This window comes from Neopelma chrysocephalum, unplaced genomic scaffold, assembly GCF_003984885.1.
Source record: "Neopelma chrysocephalum unplaced genomic scaffold, ASM398488v2 Primary Assembly neopelma1_76, whole genome shotgun sequence".
NCBI classification, from domain to species: domain Eukaryota; kingdom Metazoa; phylum Chordata; class Aves; order Passeriformes; family Pipridae; genus Neopelma; species Neopelma chrysocephalum.
Window position 1 is genome coordinate 13,947,216 of NW_020897737.1, and position 26,991 is coordinate 13,974,206.

The 26,991-nt window shown below is 42.9% G+C and overlaps 1 protein-coding gene across 8 annotated transcripts in view; it reads right to left on the reverse strand.

Annotated features, from left to right (window-relative positions):
* Positions 1–6,598: 6,598 nt before the first annotated feature.
* Positions 6,599–26,991, reverse strand: part of SLC37A1 (solute carrier family 37 member 1) — a 39,162-nt gene continuing 18,769 nt past the window's right edge. For 7 of the 8 annotated variants that reach the window (XM_027688998.1, XM_027689000.1, XM_027688999.1 and 4 more), the window contains 11 exons: positions 25,502–25,585; positions 21,695–21,829; positions 19,998–20,088; positions 17,210–17,272; positions 15,534–15,619; positions 14,843–14,891; positions 13,963–14,036; positions 12,996–13,074; positions 12,104–12,201; positions 9,803–9,855; positions 6,599–9,155 (listed from right to left, as the gene is read on the reverse strand). In XM_027688998.1, the coding sequence (XP_027544799.1) occupies positions 9,140–9,155; positions 9,803–9,855; positions 12,104–12,201; positions 12,996–13,074; positions 13,963–14,036; positions 14,843–14,891; positions 15,534–15,619; positions 17,210–17,272; positions 19,998–20,088; positions 21,695–21,829; positions 25,502–25,585 (828 nt within the window). In that variant the 3' untranslated portion in view covers positions 6,599–9,139. The remainder of the gene's footprint in view (positions 9,156–9,802; positions 9,856–12,103; positions 12,202–12,995; positions 13,075–13,962; positions 14,037–14,842; positions 14,892–15,533; positions 15,620–17,209; positions 17,273–19,997; positions 20,089–21,694; positions 21,830–25,501; positions 25,586–26,991) is intronic. The other variant, XM_027689006.1, reaches the window with a different exon arrangement.

The following is a 26,991-nucleotide window of genomic DNA, read 5'->3' on the forward strand; positions in this document are numbered from 1 at the left end:
TTTGGCTTTTGTATTCGCAATTTACCAGCTGTGAATGTTTCACTGTAGCCAAAGGGTAACTGGTACACAGCGGAAACACAAAGGATAAAAAGTAAAAACAAACCCCACGCACCAACTAATTATCTCCTCATTCCAAACTGGAAACTAACCAAAAGGAGGGAGAAAAAGAAGGAAACAACTAACATTTTGTAACAAGACAGTTTATTAAACTCAGGCAGTGAGACACAAAACACAAGGTTAAGGTCATTGGGCACGAGACTGAAGCACGCCAGCAGCTCAATCTTCCCCTTCCCTCTCTCCAGCTGCAGAGATGACAGTCAGATTTTTAACTCAGCATGTCAGCAAATGTAATTCAAGGTTCCCAGAGCCCCAGAGGACACAGACACAGCCCCCCCAGCGGGGTCTGCAGTCCCTCCCCAGGCACGGCAGGACGTGTCCCTACCATCATGTGGCTGCTTCAGCAGAGAGCAAAACAAAATCAAACCAGACTTGCTCTAAGGTGAAAGTGATGTAGGTCAGCAACCAGAATATCCTGTCAGAGGTTGGGACAAATCATGAAATAATCTAATCTAATTATTAATTTAATATACAGGCCACAAAATTTCATTCAGACCATAAAACACCACCATTACTGACTCTGGGCCTCATCATTTGATGGAATTGTGAACAACCTTCCCCAAAATAATTCCGTATGAAAACCAGCAGCCTCCAACAGCTCTAAACATCCTCTGACTTCATTTACACCATCTTACACCTGGCCTAGTTTTCAGCAGCACTTCTCATACAAACATAGGTCACTGGAGAAACCTACCAGCAGCAATCCAACAGATTCCCAAGCCTAAACACGAGGAGGTCAGCCAAAGGCAGAGGCAGCACAACATTGGCACAAACATACTGGTGGATCCCAGTTGTTATTCTAAGGATATTATGCCAGAAGCAAACACAATAACCTCCTGAAATGGATAGTAGAATCCCTCCTGGAATTTCCTGACTGACAAAACACTGAGGAGTAGGTCTATCTTAGTGCATGCAGTGGGTTAGCAGTTTAACTTACAGGCAAAAGGAGTCTCAAAGCAACCTGTGAACACAGCACCACCTTCCCTCCTATTTATTTTTCTTTTTCCCACCCTATATAAACCCTTCCTACACACAGTGGGGACAAACCTTCACTGACATGTATTTGGCAACAGCTGGAGTGTTCCCAAAGGTCCAAAGACCCGCTGGAGGCTCCTGCTCCCAATCAGGCAGAAAAAAAATGGGACTCTGGTCTCCCTTCTTTTATAAGGCATTCCAGCTATTATTTGTCTATTCCTGGAAGGCCCTTCAGGCACATTTAGATCAGAAATTCTGTATCCAGAAATTGTTTTCCTTTCCAATCAGTTTTTCCCCATCATGTCTGTTGTTTGGACATTTTATCTCAGGCAGAGGCACACAAACCCCATCAGACATCCTAACAGAATCAAAACAACAAACACTCAAGGAGATTAGAGAAAGAGAGAAAGGGTGAAGCTTTTCAATTTCAATTCCATATATACTGAAGAGCAAGCCAAGCAGACAACAAAAAAAGTCACCTTAAAACTACGTGTCAAGGTGGACTCAGGCAAGTATCTCCTTCCCTGCTACACCAAAGCAAGCAGAATATACCCATCTGATTGGCCTGGCCGGTAGCCCTGCACACGCCATGCGGGTCCCCGCTCGGCTCGGGGGCTGCTGCAGGCGCTGCGCGGGACGCCGCGCCGGCCCAGCCTCCGCGCCGCGCGCGGTCCGCGCGCGCGGTTTTGGACCCCAGGCAAGGCCGCGGCAGGAGAAAGGAGAGAGAGGGGGAGCCTTGCCAGCGAGTACTGCACCCCCGTGGAAGATGAGAGCACAGCTTCGGAGCACACAGAGGTTTGCCGTTCCAGGTTTGGGGAGGGAGGGAGAGGGGGAGGGGGACGGCGCAGAGGGAAGGGTGTTGAGCTGGCCATGGGGGTCCTTCGACTGGCGGGTGGGAGAGCAGGGCTGTCCCGTATGAAACATCACATCACATGTGAGCAATGCGCCTGGAATTTGTGGTAACACAGTGGAGGAAGGATAAGGTCTGGGTGGACAGTGGGTTCTTTGATTGATGGGGGTCCCGGCCAGGCTGGGGCCTTGTAAGGTACCTCAGCCTTGGACAGGTACGGGGGCCAGAACGGTTGGTCGGTTTGTTTGTTTGTTTGTCTATTTATTTCTTTCGTTTTGGCTCTCCTGCGGCTACTGCCCAGGTTCGGCATGTTCTGGATATATTTGCTTTGCTCTGTTACAGCCTGAAAGAGTGGGCAGGACAAAGGGTTGTTACTGGAAATAAAAGACTTGCCCAAATCGTTCTAACAGGAACGTAGCCTATGTACCCCTGTGTGGTTGCGAGCTATGCTGGCGAGGGTTCATGCCTTCGGTAGGGTCACCCATGCCAGACAGGTCAAAACCATAGGACCAGATACACTACATTCTTGGGCAGGATGAGCTCATTAGCCTTCTGGCAGTCATCCTAGGAGAAGGACAACTCTCATCCCAAACCCGGGCAGATGGAGCTCGCTTAGCCCTGGAAGGCCATCCATCTCAGAGAAGGTCACTCTAATCAAACCTACGTCCTGAGGACCTCGCTGCCACCGTCCAAGCTTGCTTGGCCCTGGCAGATGAACCTCAGGATTAAAGGGTGGGTTCAGTTCCGCGCATACTGCATCTCACCTAAAAAATCCATTGCGCAGGCTTGAAGGCTTTACCCACATGCAAAAAGTCCTGCAGCGACGGGCGAGGGTCGAAACGGTAGGTGAAAGGTGCACTGGGAGCCGCAGACTCAACCCTGCATGCAGGCGGTTCAGGATATTGGTCATTTGAGACTGACGGAGATGAGAGTCTCTTGGGGCAGCACCCTGAACGACCAAGCAGCCTTTTCAAGGACAGCACTGCTTGCTCCACTCGGAGAGGGGCCTAGAAAAGGTGGCCTAAACAAAGCTCATCTCCACCTTCACCCGGTTGGTTAACCGCAGACCGACGGGCATCTTCTTCCAATGCGGTCGCACAAAGAGCAAAAAACAAAGGCATGCACCTGCCTCCAAAGGTGTACTCAAATTAACTCTAGCATGTTGGAACATCAGAACCATGCTCGACTCTGCCAATAGTGGACGTCCTGAGCGACGTTCTGCCCTAATTGCCCATGAACTGGCTCGTCTCAACATCGACATTGCTGCTCTCAGTGAAGTTCGCCTTCACGAGGAAGGCAGCCTCAGAGAACATGGTGCCGGTTACACACTCTTTTGGTCAGGTAAGCCCAGAACCGAAAAACATCTCTCAGGTGTCGGCTTCATGATCAAAAACTCCATTGTCCCTAAACTCGAAAATCTGCCGACAGGTCACTCTGACCGCATTATCTCCCTACGCCTTCCACTAAACAACAACCAACACGTTGTCATCTTCAGTATATATGCCCCAACTCTCCAAGCTGACCCTGCTGAAAAAGATAAATTTTACACTGACCTGCGCTGTCTTACCCAAAAGGTGCCCGCAGATGATAAGATCATTATCCTTGGTGATTTCAACGCCAGAGTAGGTAAGAATTTTGAAGCCTGGAAAGGAGTATTAGGCAAGCATGGTGTTGGAAACTGCAACGATAATGGTCGACTTCTGCTAGAATTCTGTGCAGAGCAACAGTTCACCATCACCAATACTATCTTTCAGCAGAAAAATAGTCTGAAGACAACCTGGATGCACCCCAGGTCTAAGCATTGGCACCTCATTGATTATGTCTTGGTGCGACGGAGAGATGTCCGCAATGTCCTCCATACCCGCGTGATGCCCAGCGCAGAATGTCAAACAGACCATCGGCTTGTGCGCTGTAAACTCAACCTTTATCTCAAATTCAAACCCAAGAGGGGCAGTATCCCAAGGAGAAGACTCCAAGTTAACGATCTCCAATCAGCCACAGTAAGAGAAAGATTCCAGGCAAACCTTCAAACTAAGCTTGATAACCATTCCACAGATTCTGCAGTTTCCTCTCCTGAAACAATTTGGCAGCATATTAAAAGTAGCATCCTCCAATCCTCTGAAGAATCCTTAGGGTTCTCCCTCAAGAAGAACAAGGACTGGTTTGATGAAAATAATCAAGAAATCCAGGAATTGTTGAGGAAGAAGAGAACTGCCCACCAAGCACACCTTGCACTGCCATCCTGTCACGCTAGAAAAACAGCCTTTCGTCTTGCTTGCAGCAAGCTCCAACAGAAACTCCGTGACATCCAGAACAAATGGTGGACCGATCTAGCTGCAAAAACTCAACTATGTGCAGATACAGGGGATCACAAAGGATTCTATGAGGCCCTGAAAACAGCATACGGGCCTACATACCAAGTCCAAAGCCCACTACTCAGTGCAGATGGTCAAACGCTTCTGACAGATCAAACCTCCATTCTGAATAGATGGTCTGAACACTTTCAGACTCTTTTCAGTACCAACCGTGTAGTACAAGACCCAGCAATTCAGTCCATCACACAACAACCGGTGAAATACGAATTGGATACTGCCCCCACTCTAGGAGAAATCCTCAAGGCCATACAGCAGGTGAAAATCGGCAAGGCAGCTGGGGTTGATGGAATCCCACCTGAAGTCTGGAAACATGGGGGCCTTGCACTCCATGCTAAATTTCATGAGCTTGTGGTGCGCTGTTGGGAACTAGGCGAACTACCATCAGACCTTCGTGATGCAGTCATCATCACCTTGTATAAGAAGAAAGGTACTAAATCAGACTGCTCAAACTACCGTGGTATTACTCTGCTCTCCATTGCTGGCAAAATCTTGGCAAGAATACTCCTGAACAGACTAATACCCGCTATAGCAGAAGAAATTCTACCTGAAAGTCAGTGTGGCTTCAGAGCCAACAGGAGCACCACAGACATGATATTTGTTCTCAGACAACTGCAAGAGAAGTGTAGGGAACAGAACAAAGGTCTCTATGTAACCTTTGTCGACCTCACCAAGGCTTTCGATACTGTGAGCAGAAAAGGTCTTTGGCAGATTTTGGAACGTTTAGGTTGTCCCCCCAAGTTCCTTAAAATGATCATCTCACTTCATGAGGATCAGCACGGCCAAGTCAGATATGGCAACACACTTTCTGAGCCCTTTCTAATAAAGAATGGTGTGAAACAAGGCTGCGTTCTCGCTCCTACCCTATTCACAGTCTTTTTCAGTATGATGCTCCAAAGGGCCACGGCAGACCTCGATGATCAGGACGGTATCTACATACGATATCGTACTGATGGAAGCCTATTCAACCTAAGGCGACTGAAGGCCCATACTAAGACCCTTAACCATCTTGTCCGGGAGCTACTCTATGCTGATGACGCCGCCCTTGTTGCCCACACAGAAGCAGCTCTGCAGCGTTTAACATCCTGCTTTGCAGAGGCTGCTGAGCTCTTTGGGCTGGAAGTCAGCTTAAAGAAGACAGAAGTTCTCCATCAGCCTGCACCTCAGGAAGTCCCCCACCATCCCCACATCACCATCGGCCAGTCAGAACTCAATTCAGTCCAACAGTTTAATTACCTAGGCAGCCTCATCTCCTCAGATGGTAAGATTGATGGGGAGATAGACAATAGGTTAGCGAAGGCATATAGTGCTTTTGGAAAACTCCATAAACGAGTATGGCGTAATAAACACTTGAAGAAAAGCACCAAGATCAGTGTTTACAGAGCCATAGTGTTGTCTACTCTTTTATATGGTTCCGAATCATGGGTCATCTACCGCCACCACCTGCGTCTCCTAGAACGCTTCCATCAACGCTGCCTCCGTACAATCCTTAACATCCATTGGTCAGACTATGTGACCAATACATCTGTTCTTGAACAGGCAGCAATTACGAGTATTGAGGCCATGTTGCTGAGAACGCAACTGCGATGGGCAGGGCACATCTCTAGGATGAAGGACCACCGCCTCCCTAAGATCCTGCTCTATGGTGAACTTGCCACTGGCTGCCGCAAGAGAGGAGCTCCAAAGAAAAGATACAAGGACTCCCTGAAGCAACAACTCAGCCTTGGGCATATTGATCACCATAACTGGTCCACTCTGGCCTCTAATCGGGAGGCCTGGAGACAGACCATTTATAACGCTGCTGATGCTTTTGAGAAGGCACGCAGGATCACTCTTGAGGAGAAAAGACAACGCAGAAAGAATCGAACCTTGCAGAATATACCATCTAAGGAGTCTTTCTGCTGTGTCTTTTGCAACCGGACCTGCCTTTCTCGTATTGGCCTTTTCAGCCACCAACGCGCTTGCATGAAAAATGGGTAGAGCCCTTCCCAAATCTTCGTTCGCGAAGCCTAGCCATGATATGATACCCATCTGATGCAGCTGATTGGAAATACTGATGTTGTACAAGCCACAATTCCAAAAAATGAAAATAAATAAATTACGTGTTGAAATTAAGAAGGGCACTGATTTTAAAACAAAAGGTTCCAATTTGTTCTCCCAATGAGCCATTTTCATTACTCTCACAAGGGACAGAAGCACTGTCCCAGCAGGGATATCTGTCCTTCCAGCCAATAAATGGAGTATTTCTTCATGGAGATGTAAAAGATAAAGTAATCATCACTTCTCATTTTAGAACAGAATCTGTTTTTATTCAACACAGGTTGGTAAAGGATAAAATTCACAATAACCAGCATTAAAAAACAACAAACGAACCCTGCAGTCATATTTAAATTTGGTTGTACCTACTGGTCACTCACATTTCTACACACACAACTTCTGTCAGTCTTGCTCATTTCCAGATCAATGGATATTGACACCCAATACTAACAGAACACACTGTTGATCCACAACCTGGGGGACATTTAGGGTTTTCAAGAGAGAAAAGCAAATCTTTACCTTTTTGTCCAGCAATTTTGTAGCTGGGAGGAACCAAAATGCTGCAGATTGACATGGAAGGAGACATGGGCAGACTGAGTGTCCCAACTCCTGCCTACAGTGGATGGAAGGAAGGCCTCAGCCCAGCACCTCCAACTTTGTCATTAACCCATACCCCAGTCACTGAAGTGCAAAAGCTATTCAAATAAATAAATAAATAACAGCAGCAGCCCCAACAAGTAAAACCCAAAACACAGTTAAGTATCTTTACAGCCTGTAACTGCAAAATACAACCAAAAGCTTTTTAAACTAAGACCTCAGCCCACAGGGAACAGCTTCTCAAAATCTGAGCGCAGCAGGGTTTGAATTGTTTCAACAAACTAATATAAAGCTCTGCTGGGTCAGTTCACTGTGACAAAAGTCCTTTCAAGTAACATTGCTGCAGAATTCCTTCACATTTAACTGCAGCCCAAAGCCCAAGCACAGCCCAGATTCATGCATTCAGATGTCGAGACCTTTCCCAGTGGTCTGAACAGGTTTACCCAAAATGTGTGAAGTCAACCACTCATCCAGGTAAGTGCAGGGACAGGGCCTACCTACAGTTCCCTCTGCAAGGACTCAATACTTTCCTTAAGGCCCTGTGGCACTGAGGTTTTCCTTCTATCTCTGTTCAGCAAAACAGTTAAAAACGAGCACCTTCTTACAGTGTTCAAGTCAAGCATAAAAATCACGTGTTGAATCAAACCAGTGAAGCGACTCAAAAGACTCAGCAACTACAAAATTACAGCCCTGGAAATCAGGTGTTGTGCCAGCACATGGAACACAACACCAGCAGCTGATGGGGACATTTCTGCAGGACTGTTTTAGAGTGTTCTGTTAATCAAGTGTAAAGGCTGCTGCATTGTGTCACAGAACTCAAGAGCATAGTTCAGAACAAGACATATTCCTAGAGCTTTAATAAATACAGTTAAGGACAACACACGGTTTAAATTATCTAGCCTTTGTGATTTAAGTATAAACACCTCATACAAAAAGGATTTCTTTTCACTTTATACATCTTAAAAAAGAAAAGAATCACAGAAACATCTGTTTGCAAAGCAGCTGTACAAAGAAATTATATGTTCTGAAGACGTTAAACCATCTATTTGCTGGGTAACACTAGTTACTCAAATGTTCTCTTACAAACTACTGCCCACACAGGTAATTTTTCTGATATTTCGGCTCCAAATCTGAAATTCAGAGCCACTGGAAATGAGCCACTTGAGAGAGATTTCTGGATATTAAGGCCCTGATCTGCAACTTCCACGTGCGCACCCCAGCACTGAAATCACAAGTACCCAACAGAGATCCCTGTGGCAAGTGGGCACTGAAGCAGCTCATCTGCTCAAGCCACAAGTGCTGTAAGAAAAAGGACAGCTCACAGTTCACAAGAAACCACTTCTCATTTCAGCCCAGCCTGGCAGACAATTACGTGACGTTTGCACATCCAGTTTATAATGCCCTGAAAATCATTAGAGCCCCCACTGGAAATTCTGACTCATAAGCTGCTTTTTGTTGCTTAGGACTCCTTTTTTTTTTTTTTTGCACAATCCTAACTGAGGACTAACCCTCATCCAGAGATTCTGTGAAAACTGCTAACTGCAGTACACGGCAAGAGCAAATTCCATTTCATTGCCTACCAAAAGGTTGGATGATGTCCTTGGGAAGTACTACTGTAGTTAAAAACTAATAATGCAGTGGGTGGTCACTGTCTGAGCAGCTTCAAAATACTAATAGCAGCACATCTTAATAACCATCTGATATTGTCCTCTGTAAAGAGATGCCCTCAACGTACACAAGATGACATAAGAAACACACACTTCGCTCACTGACACTGGGACAGCCACTGCCAGGCTGGTACAACTTCAACTTCCTTCTGCTCTAGTTTCGCCTTGATTTTTGGCAAAAAACACAGTTTATAAGTTTAATTAAAAACATCCTATCAAAAGAAACAAAAAAGGCACTTGGTATTTCTCTTTGGCTCAGTTGAGGCGTGCTGCTAAAACCTTCCCAAAGTTCCCGTCTCTTCATCTGATGAATAGTTGCCATCCTGAGGTACATACTCATGTGCAAAAATAAAGAGCTTCAGGGATTTACCAGCTGCATTTCTCACGTTGCTTCCAGTAAAGGTGCAAAGTTCTTCATCCAACAGAATCTCTTAAACACAGAATAATACATCCCATGAAGTCTGGATTTCAGGGAAGAGCTCTGACCACTGACACAGTCCTTATTCCAGCTCCGCTCGTGTAGCTCAGTGCTCCTTAAACCTGGGAAAGAACAAACCAGGCAGGAAAGGTTGAGGTGTGAGGCATAACAGCCACCAACTCCAAAGTCCACGATCCATCCCCTGCCATGTGTTTTCTATTCTCTGTCCATTTTACTTCTCCAAAACTGCAAACAAGGGGCTCAATTTAGATTTTGCATCTGCAAGTGTAACCCCACTGATTCAGTGGATTTTTTTTCCCCCCTCCACTCAAACAGCTGTAAATTCAGAGTCACCCTTTTCTTTAAGGGGACCTTTTGGAAAAATGTTCATTTGAAATTATTATTAAACACAGTCCAAGCAATTGAGGGCCTTATTCCCCACCCGCAGGATGAAACCCAGGAAAAAATACACCATAACCAAGAGACTGTGACAGAGGTGTGTTTTCAGATATTTTTAAAAGATGTTCTGAAGAAAACTGTTCATGATTTGAAAACATCAAACTGGGATCATTCTTTTGAAGCAAAATTAACCCAGACATAAATGGACATACATAAACTGTAACATTTGCAGTCTAGGTTATGCATTACAAGGCAAAAGTTGGACTTGATGGTCTTGGAGGTCTTTCCCAACGTTAATAATTATATATGAAAGGATCAGCAACGTGTTTTAAACCATTATTAACAAGCAACAGTAATACATAGCACTTACAGGGTGTGATCTGCATCACACTGAAGCTCCTTCTGAATAAGACGGAGTAAGAGCTGCAAAAACAATCACAGTATCTGTGTTAGTATCTATAAACAGACAAACAAATAAGCAAAGAAACTTATTTCAGGATAAGATGTTCATTATTACTTAAAGAGTTTCTCATTTGAAATACTATCCCATAATGCTTAACTCAGTTTAAAAAAAAAATAAAATAAAAAATTCAAAGATTTACAGATGCTCAATGTTTGGAGGAAGAGTTTTCACAATGAATAGGCAAGAGGAAAATAATGTCCTTTCTGCAACTAAGAGATCAATTTTTTCATAAAAACCAGAATGGTTTTCTGGCAAACACGTAAAGAAACCAGCAGAGGGAACCCAAGACTTCAAGAAAACATGGCAGACAGAAATTTTGGAGCATAAAAGTATTTCAACTGTTATTTGGAAAAACAACTCTGTGTGTGAAAAGCTTTAATCACACAATTAGTCAAGATGAGTCAAGTTTGTGTGCCTGTGCTGGATCAGGAATTTCAAGTGCACCTTAAAAGGACTTCTAAGATAGTACCAGCAAAGTAATTAAAATTGGTGATTCTCACGTACTTGAAAGACAGAAACAGAACTTTTAGGGTTCCTCAGTGTTTCAGGCTACGTTATCCTCAGGCTCTCACTGTTATAAAATAGAAGTTTCTTCACTGTTTTAAGTATTAGTGTTTTAAGAAGTTAAACCTAACATTTTAGAGGTACAGAAGTGGCCAAGAATGACAGAACTGAACACCACGTAAGAGACTAAAGCCCCTCTAGGTTCCCTTGAAGAAATAACATTTGAACACAGGCATCTTCATGCTGTACTGCAAAGGACAGGAAAACCAGAACAAGAGTTACACAAAAAAGGATTTATTACAACAGCCGGGTCAAACCTCTCAAGAACAGAGCTTTGCAAAGGTGTTTTAATCGATTTTGCAAAGAAATGTGGTGTTTTAATTGATTCTGCAAGGAAACCTGGTGTTTTTTTTATTTTCACTTGGTTTTAATCAATAACTATAAAAGAAAAAAACAACCAACAGAGCTTTAGGTCTATTTGGGAGAAGTACAATAAGCTCCAAAACCTCACTCTGCAGCACGAAATACCTAATACTGAAAACAGCACAAACCAGGATTTATCAGGCTGCTGACTACCAATGGGGCAAAATACATCAGCTATTAACTTACCTAATCTATTTACTGAATTTCCAGAGATTTCACATCCTAAATGTGAAAAAATTACTTTAAAATTTTGGTGTTAACTTGAATTTAGAAAAAAAAAAGCCTCAACTGTAACTCAAAGCAAGACTTTCTCGTGTCAGGAAGGAGCAGTCTGACATTCTCAGCATCAGCTCCTGGGAGTGTTTCACAGTCACCCCGCCCTTTCAAGAGCACTTCCACCCAGGATTTCAAAGGAGAGGAGAAGCAGGTGACACTTCAGGACACCTCTGAGGTTGTTCATAGCATGATTCTGGTCTGGGGGAGAACAAAGCAGGTACAGACACCTGCCAGGGGAATCTCTGGAACACACAAAAACGTGACCTACAGCAAGACTGACTTCAAAGGTACAGCAAGACTTGCCTTGCCTCTTTTTGTGCTTTCCTCGGTTCTGAGCAAGTCAGAAACGAAAAAAACCCAACCCAAACCCCTCTTCAGATCTTTCTCTCAAGCACACAGGATTTCAGGAATAAAAAAAGGAAAAAGGATGTGCTTTGAACCAAGCCACCACCACGTGCGTGCTCCACTCCTTTCCCCTAAACATCTGCTCCTGGTTACTGCCAAAAGTTGGGATGCCAGTTTTTCATCTAACCTAATACAGCAGTCTTAGGGCCCATCTGGAAAATGTGATGTATTAACTTTCAACAGCTTTATTATCACGGTGATTTTGGCGATACAGCAACGTAGGAGAACATTTGTTACTGCTTTGCTCAACCTCCTTTCAAGAAAACAGAAGTCCTTCTGCCGTGAGAGGAATCTGAGACAACTTCTAGGTCTGGCCATGAAAGTTTATTTACAACTAAGCCTGCTGGAAGCTGCTCAGCCAGCAATTAACAGCTGTTAATTCCTGTTGCTCAGGAACTGCATCAGACCTAAACCTGCACTTTTGATTAAAATTAGATGAGAATTTCAAAACGAGCAGATTTTCTCTTTAATTGAAAGTTCCCTACACAATGGATGTTTCACAGAAGATGCAGTATTGAAATTGCGAAGGGAAAACTTGCATTTTGGGACAGTTTTGCACAGAGGGAATACACAGCCACTAAATAATATTTGTAGACTTACTAGCAAGGCACATGCATCTGCCACCATGAGCATGTAAAACACGTTGTTCCAACCAGATGGGGAAATAAGACCAGCCAAGAGAGGTCCCAAAGCTGCACCTAAAACACAGTATTGGTGTTGTCAAGCTGTGCAATATAAAATGTACTATATTGAAATATAGTTACTCTGAGTTAGAGTATCAATTTTTCCACCTACTTTAGGTTAGATATCAGGAAATGTTTTTTCCCCCCACAGGGTGACTGGGCACTGGAACAGGCTCCCCAGGAAAGTGGTCACAGCACCAAGCCTGACAGAGTTCAAGAAGTGTTTGGACAATGCTTTCAGGCACATGGTGGGATTTTTGGGGTGCCCTGCATAGGGTCAGGACTTGGACTCTGGGATCCTGACGGGTCCCTTCCAATTCAGCATGTTCTATGATTCTAGTTAACTCAGTATTACCTTATGTATTAAAAGGTCCTAGAAAGTGCAAAACATTACTGGTACAGATGCAAGCCAAAGGGAAACCTAACTCAAGGGAGCTGGAAGGCTAAATGTGTGATAAATGTCTGCCCTTGGCTCAACAAAATGATCATCTAGTATTAAGCTCAATGTTACTCAATTTTCCCTTCCACATAGCAGTGTAGAGGGCGTGAATAAAATATCCCTGATCCTAGAAACAACCCAGTGGCATCTACTGTTGCTGTCCGTGCCCAGTATCAGTCTAACACCCTCTTCCTCCCACCCTCAGGTGTGGGACCACTAGAGGTTTCAGGCTAAGTCTGTGCCATTCCCCATTTTCAAAGCTGTTCTGAGTCCTGGCAAAATGTGAGCTGCAAGAGAGAGCCCAGTTTGTCAAAGATCCTTAGTTTTAACCCACCCCAGCCAGGGCAGGTGATCTTCAGCTCTGGCTTACCTACAGATCCAGTTCCATCGATGATCGCCGTCACTGTGGACAAGGCTCTTGCGTTCCCTTTCAGGCTTTTGTGGGTACCCTGAAGTGACAAAGATGGTTTAGACCCTCCTAAGCTGAACTCTGAAGAAAGTCCTTGCAACATCATCCAGCTCACACCCCTCCACATTAGATATATGCTGTGAAGATGGTTTAAATATCCAGCAGAGTCAGGCCTGACCTTCCAGCCAGCAGCTCCTTCAACAAGGATAAAATGGGCAATGCACTGTGGCCACCTTGGTATTGCCAAGACCTCCAAGCCCAATGATAGGGTTCCAGAGACTTCTGTCCTGCTCCTTTTCCTGTATTTAGCACATTTGTTAGAGGACTTCCACTTCTTGCTTGGTGCCTTAAGGAACCAACACCTTCCAAAGCCTCCCTAATGAACAGCAGCAGGGTTGATGTTTTCACATGGCATCTGTGACCTGATCCACCTGAAGTGATGGCAGCCTGAGCAACTGCAGGGCTGAGGGCACCACATGAATCTTGAGTTTTTGTTTTTATATACTTATACTTTTGTAAAGGTCTGTGGCAGGTAGAGCTTTCTTCCTGGATGGGAATTAAGTCACCAGCTCATCTCTCACACAGGTACAGCTCCTCCCCTCATTTAAAGATATAAAATATAAAAAGGGAGAAGGCACCTGTACAGAGGCCTGGCTTTGCATGCAACTTTCATGTTCGTGTTGGGCTGTCATCTACAAGATTTGCTGTCTTGTTAGTGGTCAAGAATAATTTAGAGGCCTCTCACAAGCATGGCACTCCTTCATACTAACACATAAACTAAAAAAATCTCAGTGGGAGTTCAGCACTGCCTATCCAGCTCCTTTGCTCTGGGACAATGCAGCCCCTTCCCTGTTGACCCTGCAGAAGTCAAAGGGCTCCCTCTGGAAGCCAAACTGCTACAGGGAAACGGAGTGGAAGCCAAACTCACCAAGTCAGCAGAGACAGCAGTGGTGATCAGGGCATAAGGGCCATTCACCAGGGCACCACTGATAAGCAGCATCACTGTAGAAAGTTAAAAAAGTGGAAAATCTGAGTTGCCTGAAAGACTGTTAACAGGAGACATCACAGCCTATGGTTCCCAAATGGTTTAATCCATCTTTGACTCCCCTGACCCCATTACAGAATTGGGAAAGGAAGAAAACCCACATATATTCCTCCCTCTCTTCAATGCTTTATTTCACAGTGTGAATTTTCAAACACAACAGAAGACAGGGCTGAGACAAAAAGCACTTCCCAGGGTCTTTATTGATCCTGGTAGGTCAGAGAAAGGGGACAATTTGACCAAACTGACTGTAAGAGCAGGTTCACTCACAGGATTCAGCCATAAGCCCCTTTTCTGCTTGTACAGTACCACAGGATCCTAAAACTGACTGAGGCCTTTAGGCAGGTGAGACACTACTGTCTGTACCTGTGTTTTAATTTCTGCTTTGAGGTAAGAGATAGAAAACCACAAGTGAATTCAGCCTATCCAAGTAAATATTGCTGTCAAAAGTACTACAAGTAGTCTTTAAACACCTGTGACATTTGGCATAGGGAATATAATAAAAAGCCTGAGCTGACACAAGCTCCAGAAAGAAGATTATATGAATTATATAATTATACGAACTAAATCACTGTTCTCATGTCAACCTTTACTCACTTCCTACCTCCTCCCTTTACCCTGTAAAAAGCCTGCAAGACCAAATTTAAGGAACTTGCTTCCAAACTTCCTCCTCTAAGGGAAGAGATAAAATAAAAAGGAAAGAGTATCAAAGGAACATGAATTAAAGTTCACAGAAAGCTAAGCAGAATACTTTAAAAATACTCACCCACAGTAGCCTCAAGTCCCATTTTACTGACTGTAGAGAACAGGTACAACTGTAAAGCCAGAAAAACAAGCACTCTGAATATCAACATGCAGACTAATCCCCAGGTTTCCTATTTTCCCCACGTTAACTACAAAATATCTCAGCTGGTATTACATGAAAGCTAGTTCCAGGTTTGACTAAATCCTTTTAGACCACAGCAGAATGATTGTTGGATTGGATAGAGGAGGGAGAAAAGGGGTATGATCCTATTCCCCAGTATGTCCTGTCAGAAGGAAGGGCTGTGTTATGAGACCGCTCAGTTTTAAACTCTCCAATTACAGCTTCAACACAGCACAGAACAGTGCTCACAAAAGAATAAAAGAAAAATGCATCTCCTGTGTATGACTGCCAGTTTTCCAACAGCTACTGCACAGAAGTTTTAGCCTCTGAGCAGCTAAAATTCTGGCTAAGAACTACACATCTACTTTCACAACACAGTGAAAGATTCCATGTAATCTATGACAAACAATACATTAAACTTATTTGCTTGTTTAGTAAAGGCAGTCCCAATGTCTACACTTGGCTCAACTTTCCATGCCAGTTTTGAATCTGGCCTGAACTCTTTATATCCAAGTTAGAAGATGCTGTCTGCAGGACTGTCCAAGGAGTGCTGTCACAGTCTCAGCCACAGCTGAGAGGGGCAATCTCTTACCGTGGGTGCTGCAAGCAATAACATCATCCCACAGGTTGATGCCCTCTTCTCCAGCCTGTCTGAAATGAGACCTGCCAAAATTCCACCTGAAAGAACACACAGGTGTGTGAGGAAAACACTCAGTGCCTGTTTTACACAAAAGGCATCAGTTATACTCAATGCAACACAACCCAGTGACTTTTACTCTACAGTTACACACAGCAGCACAGAGCATGTGAGCCTGACAACATAATTCACACAGCAAAATCCTCACTAACCCAACCAGTTATGACTTGAAGATAACAGAAGCAGACTATTGTTCTTCTTCCTTGTTTATTCCAACCAAATACCCAAGGCAAAAAGCCTTTTTGGCAGGTCATGGCCCCAGTGCTGGTGTTCTGGAATCCAGCTGTGCCCAGCTACTCACTGGTTTCTTAACTCCTTCAAGTTCTCAAGTTTGATGTGTTTGTCACACTTTCACCACAGGAAATGAGCTATTCTGTATCTTGGGGCAAATGAAATATGTGGTTTTCTCTCCAGGCAGTCAATCCAAGCTCTTTAATTTTCCCTACTTCTTGTGTTTGCCAACAACTGTACACATTGTTGTACACACAATGGGAGCGCGTGGCTGGAGGGGGCTGCAAGGCCTGAGGGAAGGAGCTGCCAAAATTATATAAAGGGAACTTGGTACAGGGAGAAGGAAAGGGAGTTCTCTGGATTCTCCAGATTCCTAAATGTCACCCTGGGCCTGCCTCTCCCTTCCCAGCTGCCCATCTACAAAGTGCTCACATCTTATTTGAATTTAAATATAAATGCCAGAGGTCCAAGCTGCACTGGCAGGTTGTTAATCTTGTGTTCACAGCAGAATCACATGCTGCTGAAAGTCATCACCCACATCTCTAAGGTACTACTGACTCTGGCTATTTGCTTTCTGGGATGAAAGAAGCAGTGAAAAATGGCAGAAGTCACACCCAGCACAAGACTGGAACAGAAACTGCAACACACCTGGACACCAACATCTTGAACTACCAGGGTCTACTCAGCTCTTGATCCAGGGAAACTTCTCTGTCATGAGCATTATTTTCCAATGGTTTGATACAAGGCTTATTTCCATAAGGGAAGTGGGAGAGGTGGAGAGGGATGGATGTGTGTGCTAAGTCAACCAGGCTTCAGGATGATGATATTTGTTTTATTGTGAGCTATACACTGGCATCGAAATTTAATTATTCAGTGGTCACCTCACAAATCAGAAAGGAATAGCCCCATCCTTATTATTATTACAATCTCCCAGTTTTATCACATGCAGTCATAATTTAAAAAAAAAAAAAACAAAACATCTGTGGCAAATCATCTTTGTGCCCACAGAAAATACACAATGTACAAGCTGGGACAGTTCTGTTTTGTTAGAGTGGCAAAAGGAAGATATTTTGATAGGTGGTGCAACCCAGACTCATGAGCCAGAGCTGATGGAGCTATTATTCCGTAATATTTGACTATTACCATTTGTACTGGACAATATAATTGGCTCTGAAGATATTTTGCTACCCAACACAGCTCTCAGCTCAGCACCTTTACTGCCACTCTTCTTCAGTGGACACAAAGCACAAAGACTATATAATAATATATGTAACCTGCGTGTACCAGAGTTTTTCCTGAACTGGTGTGAATAAGGGTGAAATATGAGTATTAAAACTTACCAAAGATTCCACCCACATCAAACAGTGTAGAAAGGTCCCCAGCTCTTTTGGCATCAAGATGCTCTAGTGAGAGAAGCAAAACATTTGTGTCATTTCTGGACTATAAAAGATAGAAATCTCACCACAGTCTTGTCATGTCAGGGCAAAGGCATCTTACAGCAATGCTGTTTATTCACAGGAATAAGCTGCCACAAGGTGACATTGTGCAAGAGAAATATATCTAAGTGGATATTCAGCAACACAGTTTTTCGAATGTAATAACACTCACTGCAAGAGACATTTTACCACTTTTATAATCATGAAATGATCTGGGTTAGAAGAGACCTTTAAGGGTCATCCAGTCCAAACCCCTGCAATGAGCAAGGACATCTTCAGCTAGATCAGGTTGTTCCCGACCTGACCTTGAATGTTTCCAGGAATGAGGCATCCACCACCTTTCTGGACAACCTGTTCCAGTGCTTTACCACTCTCACTGTAAAATTTCTTCTTTATATTTAGTCCAAATCTACCTTCTTTTAGTTTAAAATCATTACCCTTTGTCCTATTGCAATAGGCCCTGCTAAAATGCTGGTCCATCTTCTAAGAAGTACTTATTCAGTGCTTCTTTAAGTACTGAAAGGCAGCAATAAGGTCTCCCCACAGCATTCTCTTCTCCAGGCTGAACAACCCCAACTCCCTCAGCCTGTCTTCACAGCAGAGCTGCTCCATCCCTCTGATCATCTGGGTGCCTCCTCTGGACCAGCTCCAACAGCTCCATGTCCTTCCTGTGCTGGGGACCCCAGAGCTGGAGGCAGCTCTGCAGGTGGGGTCTCATGAGAGCAGAGGGGCAGGATCCTCTCCCTCACCCTGCTGCCCACACTGGTTTTGATGCAGCCCAGGACACAGGTGGTTTCTGGGCTGCCAGTGCACATGGCTGGCTCATGTCCAGCCTCTCATCCACCAGCACCTATCTGAGCCTTCTCCTCATCCACTGTCACCAGCCTGTCAGTCTTGCTCATGAGGAGGGGGTGGAGGGGGAGGTACACTTTCTTTGACCTTTCTTTTTTGGGTGACATACCTGTAGAAACCCTTCTTGCTACTTTTTGAGTGCCTTGCCAAGTTCAGCTCCAGCTGCACCTCGGCCTCCCTGACCTCACCCCTACACAACTGGGGATACACATCCTTATACTCTGCTCAGGATACCTGTCCTGCCTCCCACTGCCCACATGTGCATTTCCTCCTTGTCCTGTAGTTTGACCAACAGGTCTCAACTCAGCCACAACAGTCTCTTGCCTTCCCTTCCTGACTTCTTACACCTGAGGATCAGGAGCTCTTGTGCTCTATGGAAAGCACCCTCAAAGATCTGCCAGCTCTGTTGTGCTTGTTCCTCAGGGCAGTTTCCTGGGGGGTTCTATTGATCAACTCCTTGAGCAGCTGGAGCTTGCTTTCCTAAAACTCATAGCCCTGACTTTACTCTTTGCCTGACCCAGATCCCTCAGGACTGTGAACTCCACCAGTGAATCATCACTGCAGCCCAGGCTGCCTCTGATCTTGATGTCACCCAAGAGCTCAGTTGTGTTGGTGGCCCTCAACAGTGCTTGGCCTGTATCCATGCTGAAGTCTGGCCTAACAAGTTTCCTGTTTGTGAATAACCACATAAACAGTAACAAACACTCACAAAATGAGGCTCTTTGCTCTAAAAGCATGATTAGTGTAGACTTGGATCACTTACAGAGCCTCATCCTGGAGGCCTCCATCATATGACCTGTAATATCCATCATTAAATCATAGCTTGGCACAACTTGCACTGTGCAGTTCCAGGGCACTGCAAAGAAACAGGGACTTCCTCAACCCCACAGTTTGCCAGGGGCACTGAGAACCACTGTGCACACACTTATATTTAACCTAATGTACTTATTGATTTGCTAACAGGGTCAGATTCCCAAAAGTACATCAGGGAGTTGGGCAATCCAGTCCTATTAAGTGTGAAGTTTCAAAAGGAGCTGAATTTCTAAAATCCACCTTTTTTTTTTGAAGCCTCTGCAATACATTTGACAGAGCAGCATGTGCTAAGGCAGAAGGGTCAGGGGCACCACCATAACCTCACCAACATCTGCCACAACACAGACAACAGTACCAAGGTAAACATCATTAACCTTTCTCCCAAAAGCCCACTGCCCTCAAGGTACCCAGTCCTGCAGTAGCACTGGCTTTGGTCCACACATAAGAGGTTTCAGCTACAGGATTTGTAGCACTTTGTGCTTTCACAGGGTGTTCAACCTGCCTCTCTCTGCAGGTTGTTCCTGCCATACTTGCCCAGCACATCTTTTCTGTTCTGGGGGTTTAAAGGTCCCATCATGACCCACAAGAACATGAATTTCTCTGGTTAGTGACAACTCCTTTCTCTGCACTCTAAAGTACAAAAAACCAAAACAGCAGTACTGAACAGATAAATAAGTTAATTTAGACTGCTTTGTACAGATTTGAATAAGACACTCCAATAATGAAAAGCATTTTTAGAAAATAAGCCTTTTTGATTTGTTTGCAAAAACCAGAGACACAGCATTTATGCTTGGAATTGTTGACGATAAGTCAGATTCTTTTGTTTGTTTCTTTTGAAAATGCCCTCTTGAAATACTGAATTCATAAACCTAAGAAATATGTTAGTTGGTGACTTACAACACTCCTGCTACTGCAGCAGAGAAAGCCTCTTTCAGAAGCAATAATGTTTATTTTCTTATTTATTTCAAGCTTGTATTCCCAGACACTTAGTAGTCATAATTCTGTATCCCTTTAGTGTGATACTTACCTACACTTGTGATATAGAGGGGAAGCCAGAAGAGGAAAGTGTAGCTCACTAGCTTTGCAAACAGAAGACAAAGGGAGAACTCTACAACTCCCTGAAAGAATAAAGAAAATAGGAAGTTACTATCTTGACAGAGCTATTTACTTTCAAAGGCCATTATGAAAATGGTTTCTAAGAAGCATTCAGGTTTTTCTTTTTCTCTCGAGAATTCCCAAGAAACATTCTTCCCCTGAGAGCACAAAGAGCAGACTGTGGTATTTTACTTGTATTTTTTTCTCTTTTTTTCAATTGTACTGAATTGACTGAAAACACTAAAATGGTACAGAATAACCTGAAGAGAGAACACTAAAATGAAGGCGAAGGATTTGATATTGTTTGGGACACTTGCATCATTTATTTTCCTTGTGTAAAGAGTTGTTATACAGCATTATAGCAAGTTTGGAGTGTATTCCAAAGAAACTGGCATCTTTTTGTGCTTTTTAGATCCTTCCTTCAGATGGGCACAAGATTTCTTCCCCATTGTTCAGCTCTTTGTAAAAAGCCAGTAAGCCAGTGTGACACAGTTCAAATCAGTATGTGGCAAGAGCACACAGGGCAATGACACATTTTAGACACTGACTTGCTCCATCCTCTTTCCTGCTGGGAACCTAAAAGTGTACTTACTGCACAGAGCTGCAACTAAACTGCCAAATTAACCTATCTTCATTCCCCTCACCATCTGATAACTTTCTGTTGGAAAACAGATTTCTTAAACCCCTGGTATGGAGGGCTGCAGTTATCCTCAGGAACAGCACACACCCAGAGCTGGCTCTACTCCACATGAAGCTGTAACCCTTCCCAACAGCAGGCAGTAAAAATACCACAGAGGCTCTGAGATTCCAGGTGGCAGCAGCAGTAATCTTTCTACCCATTACTTCCACTTAACCACAGGAAAAAACAGTTAAGGACCAGATTGGAAAGGATGAGAAGATCCAGGAATACAGTGGTTGAGTACTGGGTATTTCCTCCCCTACTTTTTATACATGGTCCAAATTAATTTGCAATTATTAATTTTTCTGCATCCCACTGAAGCTTTTAGGCTTCTGTCTGAGAGGACAATCAAGTATGACAAGTTGTGACCTAAAGGAAACTTCTTTTTCTTTACCAGCAGCCCAAGTGTTTGGGCTGTTTGAAACTTCTCATACAAGAGATTATAAAATTGAAGCTTTTAAAAACAATGCTGAAGACTGTAAAAAGGGAAGCCATGGAAGGAAGTTCTGACAAGAAGTGTTTATAGATTCAGTCTGTTATTCCATCCTTAGCACCCACATGTCATTAAGGCAGACCAGTAAACTTTTAGAAGAGACTTTAGAATGGAATAGACTATTTCAGTTGACCTACAGCAGCCATCAAGTCCAACTGCCTGACCACTTCAGGGCTGACAGAAGTTAAAGCACATTAATAAAGGCATTGTCCAAATGCCAAACACTAACAGAGAGAGATCAGCACCTCCCTCTGCACTTCCCTCCTCAGGAAGCTGTAGGGAGCCATGAGTTTGCCTCTCAGCCTCCTTTCCTCCAAACTAGACAAGCCCAAAGCCCTCAGCATTCCAAGACCGTGATGCAAAGTTAATATATCCTCTGCCACTCCATCCAGATCTTCGCAGAAATATGAATTCTGAGGCAAAACTTAATTCTTAGAGGAACAGCACAAGTGCTCACAGGTATTCTCAGGGCCCCAAGGAAGCTGATTGCTGATGTCCCATGTCTTCCTTCCCCACTGACCACAGTGCTGGAGTTCAGGGACACGCTGCAGTTTTCACTGTCAGTAAGTAAATGCTGCATCTCTGGATCCTGCTGTTTCACCCAGCAACCACACGAGAAAGAAAAGAACAAAGAAATCAAGTAATTCCAAAATAATTTTAAAAAGCAAGTATATATTTTATCACGGAAAGGTACAGCTTTTAAAGATACCTTGATTTCAACATACAGAGTAGATACAAAGAGAGTATATACAGAATATCAGGTGAAATAATTCTGGTTGTTTATGTTTGAGTGCATACACTCCATTATATAATCATGTTTCTCTTCTATTGTGGAACAATTTCATATATTAGAGTACATTTGGTGGAATAAAACAGTTTCCCCACTACATAAATGTGGTTTAATAAAAGCAGACAATCTACTGAATACTACAACACATTTCCGTATAAAGCATGTATTATCTTCTTTCTGTGAAAATATTAAGTCTATTTTTCAGACCCTGCAACACCACCTTATTCCCTGATTTAAATACAAGCCATCTTTCCAACTGAGTTATGGAAATTGAGTGTTTTATGTTAAGAAATCGCCTATTTTTTCAACTCTGTTTCATTTGAGCATTGCAATTCCCAAATTATAAAAGCCTGGAATGTACCAGCATTACCTAAGTTGTGAATTCTGAGTCCTTTTTTAGCACTAGGAAGAATTTTACCCCAAGAATTCCACTGGCTGCTAAGAATACTTGTGGAGCAAGTTACCACTCAACAAGAACAAGCCATCCCACTGTAGCCATGAGGGTATATGTTATTTTTGTCCATCCACCACACTGAAACAAACTCAGAATAGAACTGGAAATTTACATCTTACAGCTGTACACAGGAAAAAGAAATTTCAGGTATAAATAGCCCTCAGTACCTCTTTTCCAACTCAGAAAAAGGATGGGATGTAGATATCCTCACTTTCACCTGCTCACTGAGAAGCTTTACCTGGCTGTGCACTTTTCCTAGCTATGTATTCTACATACTGTCTTCCTCCTCCTAATTCTTCAGCATTTGAATAAAGCCTCAGTGAAGAATTAGGTCTCAAATATACATCTGACTGTTGGTTAGGAAGGGTAAAAACAACAGGCCATTCGATTTCCAGTATTTATTACGAAGATTAAAACTTTCTGGTTAACATTTGGCAAGTTGATGGAGGAAGAAAGGAGAAAAAAAGTGTTGGAAAAATTCAATTCTGCTATTTTACACTCTGTGTTTCTAAATAAGTTCTGTTTTTAAAGAACATCATTTAGGAGAAGGCACTAAGGAACCATCTGCACACCTGAGCCCAGACACCTGGCATAATTTTAGAAGCCACTATGCAGCATCCAAAATTCTCTACATGATTTGTAGACAGGATACAGGATATATAGGAGAGCCTGTACCCTGATGAAGTATTAAGTGGAAGACAGCAAAAACATCTAGGGAGCTTTGACATGGCACTGTAAACTGTTCATGGCACATGAGTCACTCCATCATCATCATCATCATCATTATTTATCTTCTGAATTACAGGTGCAACTTCAAAACTTGAACAATTTTAACATAGTAATTTAGCAAATGAATTTTGGATTTAGCAATTCAAACCATCAACTATTAACACTTAAAAAACATGATAGAGAGAGAGAGGAGAAAAAGAAGGGCTTGAGCAGTGAAGCTCCCTCTGGATTCACTGGAAGACACTTCCAGGTAAGTGTCTAAGTGATTATCCCTTGCACAATCTGCACAGCAAACTCAGCCAGCGTTGTCTGAGGCAATGCTGCTCATTTCTCAGACAAGTAGCTCTAAATCTATTTTGAAAGAGTGGGTTAAATATTGAAGTAGAAGTGACTAAAGTCCAAAAAAAACTTATTTAACTCGTGCTGGAAACTTCTGTCGACAATATGGGATTTTTACGCTGCAAATAACTAAATGATAAATAAAACCAGCAGTTTGTGCTTGGCAGAGTTAACATTGTACAGCCTTGCCAGTTTGTCATAGAGCATGATTAGGCATATGGCACACTTTTGATCTCTGGGGAAGGATTCATTATCCCTCAATTTTGTGTAATTTTTAAGAGGCCAACCTAACATAAGCAGCAATGAATGCACAGAGGTATTCAGGTCACGCAGCCAAAAACACATTCTGCTTTCAATCACTGCAGATCCTGAGTATTTGCTTTCTTTTTACAGTAATTGCAGAGGTCAATAAAAACCCAGTAAAAGCTGCCATTCCAGTGTGCTTGGAGACCAACTCATAAATGCAAAACATCTGCTGTTTGTACAGGCTCAAAAGCTGAATGTGAGAATCAGCTCCACACAACTGCAACACAACCGCTGTGAAAAGGAAAGATGTTCAGCTCTGCTTCTGACAGGAAAAAGATGTTCTTCTGTCACTGGCAGAAAATCAGGAAGTCCCAAAGAGAGACAAACAAGGATTTTTAATTCTTTTATTAATTTCTTTTTAAACCTTGCAAGACTCTGCATTACAAGTGTATAACCCAGCTGGCAGCGTGGAGAGAGGATGGGGGGAGAATATTGCCAAGGCCGCCAGCAAGTGGGAATTTGCAGAAGAAATTCTTCCCTGTGACGGTGGTGAGGCACTAGAACAGGTTGTTCAGAGAAGCTGTGGCTGCCCCATCCCTGGAAGTGTTCAAGGCCAGGCTGGATGAGGCTCTGAGGAACCTGGTCCAGTGGAAGGTGTCCCTGCCCATGGCAGGGGGTTGGAACTGGATGATCTTTAAGGCCCCTTCCAACACAAACCATTCTCAACCATGACATGATGACAGAGCTAAAATACAGTCACCTGATGATATTCTTATATCTCCCCTTATCTTCCAGCTGGTTGGGAAATAATACTGACAAATGGTTCCTGGGCTGGAGACTGTTCTTAAGTAGCTCGAAACGAAAATGAAAAACTCAGTACAGAGGGAGTTGAAGCTGGGCTGATCAAAATGATGAGTGAAGTGTTGCCTCAGCAAAAATTTCAAAACCTTTTTACCAGCACTGATTATTGTACCCTGTGAATACTCATTATCATTCTATGGGCAAAGGATGAATGGAACAGGAAGTTTCTATTTTCCTGGAAAAGTCTGAAAGAAGTTGGGGGAAAAAAAAAGTTATCCTCTCAGGATACAACGTGCCAAGTGTACTGAATACAAATACAAAATTTCAAATGGAAATTTTCAGTTAATGTCCATCACAAGATAAAATATCTTTTTCCTTATCACCGGGCAAGTCCAAAATTCAGTGTCTGGTGAGAATTACCAGCACTTAAGGTCGCAAGTTTTAAGTAGGATTTTTCTGAATAATTGCTCATTTTCAGAAATATCCATCTCCATGTATAATCTTGGAAGTACATAAAACTGTTGCATTCAAAAGGGAAAGAGGTGAGACTGCAAGAACGGGACAAACACAATACATGTAGTTCAAATATTTCAAGTGGGCTATCTCTGAAATATTTTTCAGTGCATTGCTGGAATTGTGTCAAGATTACAAGAAAAGACCAACTGAGTAAGCATGCCATCTCATTCAGCTCTGTTAGAAGCATTTATGTCAGGAAATGAGCAGTATTTATGTCAGGTAATGCTTCGTTCCCTCCTCTGAAATTACATTTGTGTATGAAGATGGAAGGAGATTTCAGCATCATAAAAGGAGAAGCAATCTTCACCAACAGTAAATCTACTGTAAATGTTCCACATAAGCCTTAGGAAGTCTTCTATGCTATTTTACAACAGTATGTTATATTTTACCTGAGGTTTGCCATTTTCCTTAGCATTTAAGGTCGGCATCTGGATTCTGCACCGAGCTGTACCATTCAGGAAGGTTTTAGAACTCTGAAAAACAAAAGAAAACAACTCCATACTTTTTTTGCTTGTTTTTTGAAAGATGAAATTAGTGTCAATCATTTCTCTGCAACAGGTTTTTGTGCATTGTAACATAAACATAACCCCAAATGGAACATCTTTAATTTAATGAGTGTGCATTTTGAGTTCTCAAAGTTCTTAAGCAGACCTATGGCAACGTACATAAAATGCAATCACAAATTTATCTGAAGGCTAATTTCATGCTGGTTTTAGATAGAAGCAGCACACTGACTTCAGGGCACAGTCATGCCATTCTTAACATCTTTGGCTGCTTTTTTCTCTACTGAACTTACTGACACTACAAACAGTTTTTTTCTCATAAGCAGATGATCTCAGCAGCAAACACAGGAGTTGATTTGTTTCAGGAAAACCTTGGTTCTTCACTTTCCTATCCCTTTAAGATTAAAGTTTATCCCTATAGATTATATTCTGCAGCACTATATTCTTTTAGCCCAGAAATGGACTTGTGGACAGGAGTGTTAATGAAGAGTCTGAGCAGCTCCAGCACATCCAGCAGAAAAATCAAGGCAATAAAGCTACATTTTAGGTACTAGAGGGACCTGCTTTTTATACTTATTTACCAACAAGTGCATTAGTGTAACAGTTCACAACAAAATTACACTCCATGGAAAACAATTCTGTGATCTTTGGTCTAAAAAGGTTTACCAGGGACATTAAGGTTTGTCTGCTCAATTAAATATACAGCTTTAAAGGAGATTTGCAGCCAGGTATGGACAACCTATTGCTAAGACCAAAAGAAGCAGTGTGCACTCCTCGGGTGTGAGATGATTTTTTTAAGTGTCTAATCACACACTTGATGCCACATTAAAAAAACCCAACCAAAAAACCCAAAATAAAACAATAAAAACCGCCACAAACTCTGCCCCAAATAACGCACCCCAACCCCTTGAGCTCACCAGCACGAATGAAAAAAGAATGCAGATCCTCCCTGAACATTCTAATTCCAAATTAATCACTGGGTTATTCTTCCCCAACAAAAATACAAGGATATGTAATGCAGTACTCCTCAGGTAAACTGCCATTCATCACTCAAATCCTTCTAAGAAAGCAAAAAACTTTTGAGGATAAACTGAAGTATTTCTGCTGCTCAATACAGAGCTGAGGCACCTGCAGTCTTGGGCACGAATTCCTCAAAATAAACCAACAACACTCAAGCCCCTAAGGGTCTGATAAAACAGATTTTTAAATTTTATCTTACAGAAAAATCTGGCTCTTGTCAAAAATGTGATCTACAATGATCCACAGGGAAGAAAACCCATTATCTAGAGACAAGTCATCTACATCTTTAATCAGCAGCTCAGCACAGGAAAAATGAATGGCTTTTTCATTTGACTGTCAAAAAATAAGATTTACTG